Here is a 15820-nt window from a genome sequence, read left to right as displayed (position 1 = left end):
ATGTTGTGAATGTTTAAAACAGCATAGTGCGGGCAAAACGTGTTCGCCAGAATTTCAGAGCTTATTTAGAACGTGTTTTATTGGGTTATATCGTTTTATTGAGGGTTTACAGCGAGCACGTTACGATTTGATTTTGGTAAATTGGGAGCTGCTGTAAAATTCTGTAATTGGTTCACACAATACCGTGGTTAAGAGTCTCAATTTTATAGGCTTACATGCGTGTTCTGTAGGTACAGTAAAAAGCTATATACGTAGAATAACCTTTACGTCTGTACACAGGATCTTTTTATTGGTATGTAAGAGGCATACGGCATACCGCATAATGAACCCTATGTTCTATAAACAGTAAATTAAGGCGACGGAAATCAAAAAATATCTTCAAACTGAGATCACTACACATCAACCACACCTATTATAAACAGATCCAAGAATTCATCTACTATGAAAAATATAATAAGTATTATCTGCAGACTATCGTAGTTTCAAACCTGTGTAACGAGTTCGACTCAGAGAAAAATGGTTACTTACCATGAAGAGATCGGCGGAAAATGAATAAAGCTAATGTCAAAATATTAATTAAACCATAAAGATAATATACCTAGCGGAATAGAGAAACAAAGGCCTGAGCAAAAGAGATGTCACTATTAGTAACACTGCGTGGTAAGAAGAGACGTGTGATACATGACAGCAGCACTCTTTTTTTGACGTCCAGTCGGCACGTGCCGCACGTTGACAATTTAATCTCATAGAATTCATGTTCAATCATGCTTGTGTAAGTGTATACGTACTTATACATATTTTTCACACAGATAAAACCAATTTCGGTTTCGTTTGACAGCTCGAGATTGTTGCTCTATTCCGGTAGGTATATTAACTTTATGAATTAAACATGAGTTAAGTATAATAAAATCAGTCTGCGTGCAGCCATCAATATAATATTTGTATTATCCATGAGTGTCATTATAGCATCATCGTCTATCAAAAATACGTTAGAATCATCTAGTTATAGCCGTAGGAACTAATTAAAGAATTATAAAAGCGAGCGTATAGTGGAAGACCTTATTAACCTACTTTCGTATTTTGATACTTCACTGCAATGACGCTCTTAGTAAACCTGTTGCTTCCCAAAATCCAGCTAAATGTCAAGGCTAAAACGCACGATTGCATTTAGTTTGCTTTAAAATATGAGAAAAACGACTGCTTATAGGGAAATTTGAGCGTAAAAAGAGCAATTAAAATATTCATGGGCGTACCGAGGTGGGGCAGGGGGGGCAGCTGCCCCCCCTGGATCATATTGACGACACTACTAAGTATATTATCGAGTACTTTTATCTATAAAAATTAAAAATTAAGAAAACTAATTTTTGCCATTTGTTTGCAATACAATATTTTTACAACTAAAAATTAATAATTTTTTATTCTATATAAACACCTAGCTTATAAAAAATCTGATTGCCCCCCCCCCCCCCCCCTGGCCCGAAACCTGGGTAATTTGAACCTGGGTAAAAAAATGGGAAACGACAAACAAGCGCCATCTGTTAAACTTTTTCGAAACTAAACTGGTATAATGCTTTTGCTATCAAACGTGTAAAACGTTTGACAGCAGAAATGCGTAATAGAAAAGTATTAAAGCCATCCAGTATTTAGCAAAACATATATTTAAAAGTAATCTTAGCTAATTTCTGACGAATCATGAAACCTAACCTAACCTAAAGAAAACTCAGAGGTCTCACTCACATGAAAAGCTTTCGATGTTGACTCACAGATGGCGTTGGTAATACTATTTCTATTAAAAAGTAGTTGTATTTAAAAATGTATATATTTAAATATTTTCATAATTTAACATTAAATCTATTGTTACATATAAGTTATTACAAATTATGTCTTCACGTTATTTTAAATTATTTTCGTAATATTGCCCGTGTAAGCTCGCAAATAAAAATATTTATCCAATGGACAACTACGAATATTTTTAAATTGCAATATATAATATTGTTATGAACACAATTTTTAGTTTAATTAGTAATCCAAGGTATAGCTTACACCTTGAATTTGTGATCATTGAAATCCTGGTCCAATATAAAAAAAAACATTTGACAAACAAGATATTCGAGGTACGTAATTTTTTTTATTAGTAAGAGGGGTTAAGTTATCCATGATTCAATTCAGATTTTTACAATTCATGCAATTAAAACACAAGCAAAAACAAAAGTAATAATTATAGCTCATAACTTTAGGGCAGCAGAACTACACCATAATACTTCGGATTGATCAACTGAATAGAATTTATACATTCATTTAACCAAGTCTTACTGACATGTCTAACCTTCTCAGGCACTTTTCTATTCAGCTTCAACATTTGTTTGAACTCAATACTATCTTCATTATGAACTACAAAATCAACATCCATGCGTTTGATAGACTTCACCACTTCACCACCATAGGCAATCCAATGTCTCTCAAAATGAGTGCCCTCCTCTTCAGGTATACTTATAAAATCTGGATAGAAACCTAATCTCTTGTCTTTGAATGCATCTGGTAGTGGATTTTCTGGTTCCGAATAATCTTCATCATCTGGTATTATTTCTTTCGATTCAGCCTTTGTTCTAACTTTCTTGTGTTTTATGTATTTTTCTTTTTTAGGTGATTCTTCTTCATCCACAACCTCAGTTTTTATTTTCTTCTCTAATTTTATTTTCTTTTCTACTTTTGGAGATTCTTCCTTAGGTGATTCTACTTCCTTTTTAATAATTGTTTCAAGTGAGTCATCAATGATTGTATTGTCACTATCAGTAGATTCTTTTCTCTTTCTTTTTTTGTCGCTTGTACGATCTTTTGATTTGGAAGTAGGAGATTCTTTAATATTTTTACTACACGATGGACTATCTATATACACTTTTGTTTCTTTCGTATCAATTTCATCCTCTGAATCAGAAGAAATTGTTTTTCTTTTTCTTTTCTTCTCACTGACTTTATCTTTGTCTTTACTCTTATGGCTTTTAGGACTCTTTTCATCTTTTACAAGGAACTTATCTAAGGTATTTGCTTTTGATGGACTAGCTTTTATTTTCTTTGGCGGTGAATCATCATTTTCAGCGGCTGTCTCAGCTAGTTTATTCAGAAGTGACACATCTGTTTTCTCTTTTGATGTTTTATACAAATGTCTAAGTTCATCTAGATTTGTAGCTGTTTCCCAGTCTTTGTCGTCCCTAATTCGTGTTACTCTGGGAAACCTTACAGATATTCCATCTCCAGTATGCAAATTTGCTTTTGTAAGTTCAGTTCCTGGAAAATATAAAAGAAAATAATAATTTCTGAACTCAAAAATTATATAATGATAACCTAATTACACTTTGTATAAGTACTTACTTACAAGTTTTTTTCTGCAAAAATATTATAACAAAATAATAATTTATTAAAAACATAGATTAGCAAAAAGTTCTTTAATAGACAAGAAATGTGTAAATTCAAGCTTGATAGTTAGTGTCTAAGACTAAACACACTGGGCCGAAGTTACGCGGCGGTAACTCCACATGATTACGCCCGCAATGTCAAACGCATACAATATACGGATGGAAATTTAAATTACATTGCGGTCGTAGTCATGCGGAATTTCCGCCGCGTAACTTAGGCCTAGTGTGTTTAGACACTTAATGCTGCCACTGTCTGAGGACAAAATGTACAAAACTGCCTTCCTTACTCACCTGTAATTTCCCACACAGGTTGCTTTTTAGGATCTGCAGCGATGAAATCAGGTACCATGCCTTTATTACAATCGAGCCAGTGCGGTACCTTGGCATATTCACCGGATATTTTAACCATTTTAGGACCCAGCTCCTTTTGTAACCTCTCCAAAGTCTTATCATCATGGCCCGTATGAACTTTGGTGACTGTCACCCATTTATTTCTCCGCTTATCCAAGCAGCCCATCAAAAACACAGACATCATTCCACCTTTCTTCCCAGTACCTGTAAATCATAATGTTACAGAAATTAGTTTAATAAAAAAAACATCTAAAATTTTTTCATGAAATCTAATAAATAGGTTTATGAAAAAATTTTAGGATCAAGACATTTATGATATCACTGACCTATATTTGTATAATGGAGATCAGTGTATGATATAAAGCATTGAGTATTGACACATAATTAGTATAATGTAGTGCTGGTTATGCCTTTCGGAAACCTTTTATATAGGTACCATCATCTGTCACTCCCATAGAAAAGCCTTGACTACAAGATGATAAGACTGTCTAATATGGAACCAATTAACACTAGATGTTGATCATTATTTCAGTAATAGGCAATCACGCAGGATCTAATTAGCAGCAACTGCAGCAACATAAAGTAGTTTGTGTTATGTTAAAAAATTAAAATTAGTTAAAAAAAATCCTACATTCTTTACTGTATTTGTAATGTTGTGTGGCAATAAGAATTAGGTAAAGAGTTCTTACCATAAAGTTAATATACCTAGTGGAATAGAGCAACAATCTCGAGCTGTCAAACGAAACCGAAATTGGCTTTCATCTGTGTAAAAAATATGTGTTCGTATACACTTACACAAGCTAGATTGAACATGAATTCTATGAGATTAAATTATCAACATGCGGCACGTGCCGACTGGACGTCAAAAAAAGAGTGCTGCTGTCATGTATCACACGTCTCTTTTTACCATGCAGTGTTCTGTGTTACTGATATGACACTGACATCTCTCTTGCTCAGGCCTTTGTTTCTCTATTCCGCTAGGTATATTAACTTTATGGTTCTTACCAAACCATGCGCCCAGCACTACCAAATCAGCGGTGTCGGCCATAGCTCCATCAAAAAGATAATCTTTTTTCACTTTCAACCAATGTCTTTTGCCTGGCTCATATGTGGACTCCAAATCCTTGAGAACAAGTCCTTCTAAGCCCAATTGTAAAACCTGAAACATCATGACATATTTTTTTAGTAAAAAAATAAAGTGAATTTTTTTATAGTATCACACTTTGTTTATTATTTATCCATGGTAACATTTCAATCAGTTGCTGAATTATCTTACGGCCGTTCCCAATATTTGATCTATCTCTGGTTTTGCCCTACTAGAGATAGGAATAACTCACATTAGACATTAGAGACATATATTTTATGTCAATTGTGAGTTATTCCTATCTCTAGAAGGGCAAAACTAGAGATAGATCAAATATTGGGAACGGCAGTTAGTGTAATTTTTCATTGGATAAACATTAAGGTGAGCACACACTGCAATAGTATTTATTTACCTTGGCTATCATATTTGCTAAGTCCGCAGGTTTTCTTATAAGCTGTTGCTCAGAAAACATAACATGATTTTGAATTTCAACCATGATTTCATGTAATATTTGCCGTCTTTTCTTAATTGGTTTGTCTATTAATACTTCTCCATTGTAGTAAAGACAATCAAAGATGTATAGACACACTGATGCATCTTTGAATTCCGACTGCTTATGAATGCCTAGGGTTCCGAAAGGTAATGGTTTGCCGGTGGTCACATCAACCATCAGAACCTCTGCATCCAGTATGAGATCATCACCTTTGGGAAAGGCTTGAGGTAGGTAATCCTTGAAATGGCTCACCTTATGTGCCATAACAGGTTTTAAAGCTCGGGAGAAATATTTGAACTCCTTACCTTTTTTATGGACCTGCACTCTTTCTCCGTCATATTTAATTTCAGAGAACATGCCATTTGGACACTTTTTCATAGCCATTTCAACTGATTTACAGGCCTCAGCCAACATGGGGAGGACGGGTGTCATAAGACTGAGTTTGGCTTGAACATTTTTGTGTATTAAATCTTTATGTTTTACCCCGCTGTTTTGCGGCAAAACTCTCTGCAGGACCATTGTTAAATCCCTACTGGTTTGGAATGCAGTATAGGCATCCGGGTGAACCCCTTCTAATATGTGCTTTGGACCGGCATTAATACGCAAATCACCCTTTATCAATCTGATTAACATTTTCATATCATTCAAATCACATTTCTTTACAATTTTCTTAAAATGATATATTTGCTCCTCTTCTTTAGTCAATTTAGACAAGTCTTCGAGAAAATCTTCCATTTGTTGTATTGTTAATGTACTTTCTGATGCTGGTTGTACAGTAGATTTACTCTTAGAAAAGAAGTGTTGGATTGTATCGGCCACATCCCCTTGTTCTAAATGAGTCAGCATATCATCTTGATCTGTGTTGAATATTCTAGAAAATAACTTCACTAGCTGCTTACTTTTTAGATTGTAAATTCTCTTACATGCCTGTGGTAGCAACAATTTACACCACAGATAAATATCACCTTCGAAAGTGCCATTAATTCCTTTTGTAAAGAAGTTGTTTACTACTGCTGTTTTTTCCGTGTATGCATCAACTTTAGCAATTTTTTGGCAAATTTTATGAAATGTAGAGAATTTATTGTCATCTGTTTCTTTTGTTTTAGCAGCTTCTGCTTCTGGTGGCGGTTTTTGCTTTACAACAGCCTCGTTCTTGATTACTTTCGCAGTGTATTTGCCATTATTTTTTTGTTCATAAAGTTTCTCCATCTCGTTGATCTTTTTTAGCACCAACTCCTGATCCTCTTTGCTGATGTTCTCCCAGTTGCCGATGTCGTTGATAGAATCTATTCTTTTGGTGGTCGGACGTTGTTTTAGCAGGACGTTCATCAAACAATCTATGTGATGCCATGATTTCATCTGCTGGTTTTCACCGTATGGACTATAAACTAATTTTGCTATACGAAGCTCACCAGAAGGACAATTACCTTTGCAACCTTTACATGACGCCCGACTGCCTTTGGCTCGGTCTATGAAGAAAGGTGTTGATTCCGACATGGCTATCAAGTTGCAGGTTACGCCCACGTTAAATTACTACAAAAACACATTATTACTTGCAAAGGCCTCCAAATTTCATTAATTTTAATAGCTTATGAAACAAATTAATAATATATTATGTTCATTTAAAAGAATACACAGAATTTAGGTTACCTACAGTACTGAATTAAAAATAAACAAAAGTGAAAGTTATGAAATATCGTATGTCACTGTCAAAATCATATCATTGTCACTCTGACAAACAATTTTTTTTTAAATAGGCTTAGGGTTTTTATATAAATACTTTGGTTAGGTACTTATATATAATTATTTTGTGAATTTTGTAACCCATCAGCCGAGGAACCGTCCTAACTTCCGACGTATTGATCCATTTTCATATAGGTATAACCTATACCGATTATATAAGCGAATTGACGCATGCGCGCCAGGTCTGTGTTTAAAGTTTAGATAGAGATCTGTCTTAGCCTGACCTTAGAGTTTAGACTAAAGTCTAAAGTTTCCATTAAATATTACATTGAACGTCTTTTTGTATGAAATCCTCGTTGGTGCTACTGTATTATATTTTCTACCACGTTAATTAATACCAGACGAACATAATAATAATTAATATAGCCTACTCCTTTTTGGAAGTCGGTTAAAATTATTATTTACTCAGTTAACTTATAACTTTACAAGTTCCACTTGTTTTTTATTCAACATTGAATATTATGTTTTTTACCAGACCAAGACAGCGGCTTTTGGTTAGTACTTAGTTATAATATTTTTTAAATAATATTGTGGCAACTGGCAAAGCACGCCACCCCGCTAAATGCGCCAATATAGCTATTATTTCATGCTGCTGATTGGATATCTCCAACATTGAGATCTTTATAGACTAGGAGAGAGCCTAAAATATTATATCGATGCAGTGTATAAGCGTGAAAAGCGTGTCAAGTTAGATCCGAGTTACTCGGTCATAACAAAGGAGTCGGTCTGCATATTTCGTGTAATAAAAGTGTAAATAAAGGTTTTTAGTGAACTTTTATGCTAGATATTGTTGAGTTTTGTGGTTCCTCTAAATAATAAACCATAAGAACGGCCAAAGAATGCCACAAACACGTGGATTTAACATTAAATACGTAAGTTTTGAACAAGGTTTTTTTGGATTTTCAATCGGTATATTTATAAGCTAAAAAGATAATTTACAAGTTTCAAAACCCCTGACTCGTGCCATACTCGTTTAAGGCATTAGTGCTAAAATGTCACATCAACTAATTAATTTGGCTACAAAAATTGCATAGCTTTTTACGTGTGTTTAGGGATGCACATTACTTGAACTGTAGTCGACATCGTGAACTAAATGACTTTCTTTTTTTTTAGTATTATAATATGCTTCGAAATGATGGACAAATAGAAATAAGCAAGAAAATAGGTACAAATGGCCATGCGCTGGCGCGGTCGGGCTAAGACTCTATATTCTATTTATAATAATACTTAATTTGTGATCTCCAATCATAATTAATAATAATCTTAGCCATAGATATTACAATATATATTATGGCGCACTTGCCGGGGTAGCGTACTTTTCCACCTCACTAATAATAAGCGCCGAAAATACCTTTAATAAAGAAGGTTTACAATTTTTTATTTTTTTTTGTGCTACCAACTTAATTTTTTCTCTGTTGTTTCAGCTTCATCATGTCATCAGGAGTTCAACAGCGATGGCTCTAAGCACGGCACGCTGACTTCCCCTCACTATCCTCTGGCTTACCCGCCCAACACGCACTGCCACTACGAGTTCTTCGGCCGAGGGAAAGAGAGAGTTAGACTTATATTTCAAGACTTCTTCCTGTACAAATCACCAGATGGCTCTCATGAGTAAGTATGATTCATTGAACCGTAATTTGGGGTGAATAGATAGGTCTTCGAACTTTGGTAATTATTTTCGTAAGGTTGCAGAACGAATACCCACTTTTTTAGTCGTGTATATGTCGCAGCCGACTGGTTTAAATAGCCGTTCAATCAAACAGCTAGCCCTTTGACTGACCAACGCCATTTAATCACACGTCTAGCTTTTATATTGAATATTTTAGTCGCTCAAAACGTTCAACACTACAGCTGATTCAAAAGCTGCCGTCTAATTGAAGTAGTTCAGCACGCACCGCTGCGGCGCTTGGTGCGTTTTATTTACAATATGGCGTCAACTAGCAGGTGTTTGTTGGTGTTTGTGGTTGATTTTCGGAAAGAAAGTAGTTAATAAAAGTTACAAGTGTTATTAAAGAGACAAAAATTGTGGAGGCACATACGAGTGAATCAAAATTTCAACAAATATTCGAGGAGAAATTACGGGATTATGAAATGGATGGACGCAGCTCCGCCAAAAGGGGGGTTAGGTCAGGGGGGGGGGGCTGGGGCACAGCCCCCCCCCGTCAAAACAAAACAAACACAATCCAGAAAGTCCAAAAGTTGGTTAGGTTAGGTTAGAACTTAGAAAACAACACACTACACAGAGGGAGCCGAGCGAGCGCAGCGAGCGTGCTGCGGCAGCATCCGGCGACCGTCATCAAATAAAAGGGGAGCTCGGGGGCGCAACCCCCCGCCAAAACAAAAACAAACACAATCCAGAAATTCCAAAAGTTGGTTAGGTTAGGTTATAACTTAGACCACAACACAGAGGGAGCCGAGCGAGCGCAGCGAGCGTGCTGCGGCAGCAGCCGGCGACCGTCGTCAAATAAAAGGGGGGCTAGGAGGGCGCAGCCCCCCGCCAAAACAAAAACAAACACAATCCAGAAAGTCCAAAAGTAGGTTAGGTTAGGTTATAACTTAGACCACAACACAGAGGGAGCCGAGCGAGCGCAGCGAGCGTGCTGCGGCAGCAGCCGGCGACCGTCGTCAAATAAAAGGGGGGCTAGGAGGGCGCAGCCCCCCGCCAAAACAAAAACAAACACAATCCAGAAAGTCCAAAAGTAGGTTAAGTTAGAACTGTGACTGTGCTGCGGCAGCAGCCGGTGACCGTCACAAAACACGCCTCAGAATTTTTTATTTTTACTTATTGCATTAAACTTTTGGTCACCCCTTAAACTTAATCCGAGAATAATCTTTCAATAAAATACAAAAAGTTTTCCTATTCTCCCAAATTACACATTAAGTCATACATGGTCGCCCTAGTTAATTTGCCATTAAACCAGTTGGCTAAGCATCGTCTAGCTGTAGTGTTGAACATTGTAGTCAACAAGTCGGCTAAAAGGTTGTTCAGTCAAAGGGCTAGCTGTTTGATTGAACGGCTATTTAAACCAGTCGGCTGCGACATATATATTGAGTCTTAGGCCAAACTATTGCTACAAATTTGTTTCTCTTCGGATATGTTTGTAGTTATTAAAAAAAGACACAAAATATACGTAATTTCTAATTACTACTTATCAGGGGACAAAAGACACACCTGAGGGGTGATTGGAAAAATTTCGTATGGCTGTCTCGATTCAGTTTCCCAATATACTCTTTATTGGATAAAGGCAAGCAAACTTGAGAAGGTTTCTTTATTTATTTATTAGTATAAATTAAAAGTAAAATTATATTTATAGTTTCGAGGCATTATTGTATCTGAGAAATAAAACAATGTAAATATTTTTTGATCTTTGACGACCTCTGTGGCTTAGTGGTGAGCGCGTTGGTAGCTCAAGCCGGGGGTCGCGGGTTCGAATCCCGCCGACGGAACAAAAAGTTTTTAATGTTCCCGGGTCTGGATGTGTATTAAATATGTGTATCATATAATAAAAATCTTAAATATATGTATAATATAAAAGTATTAAATATATTTCCGTTGTCTGGTACTTGTAACACAAGTCCTTTAGGTACTTAGCACGGGGCCAGACTGACGTGGTGTGAAGCGTCCATAGATATTATTATTATTATATTATTAACAAAAATAAATGAAATACCTTACTAGTTTATATTATTCTGTTGAGAATGAATTAAATTAAAAAAGATTGAATGGATTTAAAAATAATCTAGAAAATTAAAAACGCTTTAACTAACTAAAAGATAAATTTGAACTGTAGATAACCACAACAAAATTTGTGGCAGCCCTGACATAATCATGGCTAATCACCCCTCTTTGGCTAATGCCCCCTTCAATTCTATTCACCCCGGTTTACCGGAATTGAAACTATTTATATTTTTGGGTGAGAGTGTCAGTTTAACTGCGTTTACCATAAACCTATAATGCTATTAAGTCTATGGCGTTTACAGACAATCCCGTCATTTCTTTTCCAACTATAATTTAATTGTCAACTAAGTCAGTGGTACTCAACCTTTTTTTATACGGGCCACCAACACGTTTTGGTCTTGGTGTCGCGGGCCGCAACCAAAATTTTTAGTAAAATAACGTTCTTCAAAATTAGCCATATACATATAAAGTGAAAAATGTTCACACGACTTTCTCGAAGACTTTGAAGTATTTTCCCTGTGGCTGTCAATTATATCTCTCAAGTAATTATCTTCGTCAAAATAGGTTATTTTCACGCGGGTCTCTGAAAAAGTCCGCATGCGGCCCGCGGGCCAGGTAGTTGAGAACTATACTATACGAATTTGTATTATATTTTTTTGTCTCGTTAAAGTTTGTCGAGTATCCTATTGCCGTATATTTGGCAAAATGCCTAAAAAGCCTGCTAATTGCATTCCCGGTCTACTTTATTACCTTTACGAGTCCTAATGCATTTTACTGTTTCATTTCAGATGCGGGAATGTGGATTCACTCCAAGCATTTATAAATGTGGACGGTCGGTTGGAAAATGTGAAGACTTTTTGCGGTGTCGACCTTCCCAATCCGATCATGTCGAATGGGCCCAAGCTGATGCTCGAATTTAGGGGCACACAATCCTCGAGACACGCGAGAGGCTTCAAGATATCATATTCGTTTGTAGAAAGTAAGTTTTTTGACTAAAAGCAGTCAAATGTCGGCATAACACTATGACAACGAATGAACATTAGGCCACACTGAGGCCTGAGCCTGAGCACAGTCTACAATCTAAATAAATAATAATCCATATTAACCTAAGTTTATTAACAATTCATGGTTTTAAAGAAGTAACTAACATCACAATTACAAGAAAAAGATCGATATTGGTACTGGTACTTTTATTTAAAATTCAGTGGCTAGTAGTAGCAGTAGCTAGTCTCATATTAAAAATATTCAGGGCCCCCAAATGTTAAGCCATGATAATATAAATATTTTTTCCTACACATAGCTGCACACTAGCTATGCCCACGATTAAATTCTGGTACGTAAGCGTAGAATTAACCAGATAATGAATTCCTCCTCACAAACACTTAGCGTATTGTGCAATGCATACAAATAATATTTTATTATGCATATGACATGGCGAAACCACATAATATTCATAACGCTTACTTGCATGACGTTAATGGCTAATGATAATATCCAATATGTTAATTTAAGTAATTAATTATTAATATTGCTATCGTGGCATAATACTACGTTAACTACAAACATTGGCTATGTGGTTGATATTTTAATACGAGTAGATACGTAAGTTCAAGTGTAAGAAGTTAAACGACATTGAATGTAAACAATAAACATGTGTAGTGTTGGCTTTAAAAACTATGTATATCCAAATCTATTAGGAGAATACAATAAAATCCTACATATTAACCCGCTTGCGAATAAAGAGGTAAGCGTGGGCAAGCTTGAGAATTAAGGTACACAGTTATATTATATTTTGTCCATCTTGTGACTTTTTCAATGCGTCAGATAAAAACAAGCAGACCTTGTATAGTTTTTTCTGCTTAGATATTTTTGTCAGGGGATAAAACTATATTCAACTGATTCAAGCTCAACTTAACATCATTAGGGTGAAGCCAAACGAGTGTAATTTGTGAGTTGTGAGTCGCAGAATTTCTGCCGCGGAAATATTTGGTCATACAAATCACGACTCACAAAATTACGCTCGTGTGAATCAAACAGGACTTTTGTATGAAACTGAATGCAGCAGAATTCTGCCCGGCAGAAATTCTGCGACTCAAAACTCACAAATTACGCTCCTTTGGCTTCGCCCTTAGATAACATAAGCAATTATGCATTAAGTAATGTCTTTTTTCGTCACTTTCCAGATTTCGGCATAACCACGGGCCGGCAGCTGAAGGAGTTCCCCTGCGCGTTTGTATATAACAGTAGTGAGGCGCGGAACGGGACCATCGCTTCGCCCAACTCCCCTGGGCCGTATCCCCGGGACACGGAGTGTTCTTACTTCTTCCACGGAGGCCAGACGGAGAAGGTTCATCTGCACTTCACACACTTCGAAGTTGAGGGGGTTCTGCCGTTAGTATTATTTTTTTGAAGCAAATTCCTTGAGAAAGTCCCACAGTATGTTCATCTATTGTTTCAAGTATATTGCTTGAGTTATATTCGGTTGTACAGTTTTTTTGACTGAGTTTGTCCATTTACTAACCTTTGATTGCTTAACATCAAAACATTAACCAATAAACAACGCTGTTGAAAAGATTAACTCCTGTCAAAAGATCTCAGAAATCGGGTGCAATAATAATATTATGGATTATGAAAAACAACTAAAACTGCGCCTATTGTCAAATTTTAAATAATTAAAAACACCTCAAAAAGATGGAAGTACTCAAAGTTATTGTTGTCAGACCTTCGTTTATAATTATTACAATCCTAAAATGTTTACTCACGGAAGGATTTTATGCGTTTACCGCAATCAAATGAGGAATTTAAATATCAAGTATAATAATTAATTAATTACGAGCCATTTTAAGATTATTTTTACAGTAGGAGGCACAAGATGGCCTTGCATAGTGCGCCTACAAATATTTTCGGCCTTGCACTGCCAATATAATGAAATGATATAATATAATTGTAAATTATTGTAATTGATATATCATAAAATTATTGTTACGTTGTATATTGATACTAAATCATATAAGTATTGTATTCTTCGAAGGATTTGGAGAGAAAGACCTGCTGACTCTCTTGAAGACTTTATTTACTAGCACAAAGTCCAACACTAAGCACTAGATCCAATTCACTGAGCACTAGGTCCGAACACTAAGTACTATCACTCTCCTAGGTCGTAGCCAAGTCGTAGGTTCCACTAGAATCACTTTTTGATCACTTGTTTCTCACTTCGAAGTCGCCTTGATGATAGCTGAATTTCGGCCCGTCCTCTTGCGACTATTTATATGGGTCAAGGCGAGCCATAGACTGTACGAGAACATTCCTTCCCGAATGTACACAATTCACTTAAACAAGTAAACAAGTGTGGAATGTTAAACTTTCTACAAAGTTGTAGCATGTTCTCGCGCACCTACCGCCATCTATTATCGAGTAAGGGATTCATGTTGTCTGTGTTCACTCGATAAGTTTAGCTGGTTTGACGCTAGATGGAACTATATGTCGTAGGTCCGTAACACTATTATTATATTATTTCGGTACTAATGAATAGCCAGAACTTAGGATTATAAGGGCCTGTTTCACCACTTTCTGATAAAATGCCGGATAGGATATCCACAACTTTTTTGACAGATGCTCCATACTCTATCTGTCAAGTTAGTTGTAAATGCTGGTAACAGAGACAACGGTCAGAAGACCACGGTAAATAAATTTCAATTCCAGTTTCTTACGACACTTTTTTTTCTTCAGATGCGAAGCGGTCTCGGCAAGCGACTACGTAGAATTTTCAAATTATATGACTGAAGACAATAAGTATGGTAGATACTGCGGACGGATGAAAGAGTTCCACGTGGAATCCGAACGGAATTTCTTTAAAGTGACGTTCCGATCGAATGATCGATTGGATGGAACAGGTTTCAAAGCGATGTATCAATTTTTAGAAGCAACCGACGAGTACAAGGCGCCGATTTACGATAAGGCTTCTAAAACATCGTGTAAGTACTTCAGTTTTAACGGTACGGCATAACACTAATCAGTAATCACTATTGAAGATGTCCGTAAAAGATATGTGGTTCTAAGTTATGCCTTCTAATTACAAGGAATCCGTGGACACTTCAAAATCACAGACAGAAATATGTAGACAATCATTGTAATTTGTAATCTCAAATCAAATCAAGCACAAAAGTATTTTTGTAACTTTCTGCTACGGTCAAATTATTCTGACTGTTGTGAGAAGAAGCAATGGATTTGGAACCAAACCCAAGGCAGTACCTATGAATAATATGTCATGTCAAGAAACCTCTTAAAATAGTTATAGAGGCCGTTGATAAGGTGGCATGTCAAAGATGTCATGATTATTTGTTTAATGTTCCACCTTTCGATCGCGAAAAAACGAGACATAATAGCTTATCTATTGTTATTGTGTCCGGATGTGGCCGCTTGGGGCTACATGAATAAACTACTCAAGATTTTAGTGTTTTCGTCCTGGAAGCATGGTATACGGTACATACTAATATTATGTCTTATTTGTTTTTTTTTTAATTTCAGGTGTGGTGTGGGTGTTGATCCTGGCATCAGTTGGGCAGCTCCATCAGCTATATCATTGAAGTGATACTAGAATAATTATTATAGGCGTATAACCCTGTACATTTGTACTATAGTCTGTGCCATACACTGTAATTAAAATGTAGATGCGATATTTTCTATAAAAAATATGTTTCCTCTAACTATATGCAAACTTAAGCAAATAACACGATACAATTTTACTCACGCAGGCACGTAAATATACAAATAAATATTATATTATACGTGGTATTTTTATTCAATTTCCCTTAAAGGTGAGACCGCACTAGGTGACACTGTACCTGCAGTGCGTACTGCGTAGCGACTAGCGACGCGACACGTCACGTCCAAGTATGTATTACAATTATACTAGACGTTCCGCGCGGCTTCGCCCGCGTATATTAGATATTTCACAGACATATTAGTCCATAAAAATAGCCTGATCCTTTAGGTGGTCTACTTCTTAATCTGTGCCAAATAACAGAATAATTGCTGCAGTAGTCCGTGAGGTAAGC

At 36.2% G+C, this 15820-nt stretch overlaps 2 protein-coding genes across 2 annotated transcripts in view; one reads left to right on the top strand and one right to left on the bottom strand.

Moving 5' to 3' along the window:
* The window catches only part of LOC121740578 (suppressor of lurcher protein 1-like), a 362163-nt gene extending 346613 nt beyond the window's left edge, over positions 1–15550 (top strand). The window contains exons 11-15 of the mRNA XM_042133313.1: positions 8509–8695; positions 11552–11742; positions 12947–13154; positions 14493–14737; positions 15291–15550. Coding sequence (XP_041989247.1) covers positions 8509–8695; positions 11552–11742; positions 12947–13154; positions 14493–14737; positions 15291–15349 — 890 coding nt within the window. The 3' untranslated portion in view covers positions 15350–15550. The remainder of the gene's footprint in view (positions 1–8508; positions 8696–11551; positions 11743–12946; positions 13155–14492; positions 14738–15290) is intronic.
* On the bottom strand, positions 2132–6981 carry LOC121740577 (DNA ligase 3). Its single transcript, XM_042133312.1, has 4 exons — positions 5261–6981; positions 4770–4923; positions 3705–3968; positions 2132–3285 (listed from the first exon to the last, which is right to left on the bottom strand). Exons 1-4 carry the CDS (start codon positions 6836–6838, stop codon positions 2234–2236), a joined length of 3048 nt encoding a protein of 1015 aa, XP_041989246.1. The 5' UTR covers positions 6839–6981; the 3' UTR covers positions 2132–2233.
* Positions 15551–15820: the final 270 nt, after the last annotated feature.

Source organism: Aricia agestis, chromosome 3, assembly GCF_905147365.1.
Source record: "Aricia agestis chromosome 3, ilAriAges1.1, whole genome shotgun sequence".
In the NCBI taxonomy this organism is placed as follows: domain Eukaryota; kingdom Metazoa; phylum Arthropoda; class Insecta; order Lepidoptera; family Lycaenidae; genus Aricia; species Aricia agestis.
The sequence above is the reverse complement of the archived record's forward strand: the minus strand, read 5'-3'. Positions and strand labels throughout refer to the sequence as shown.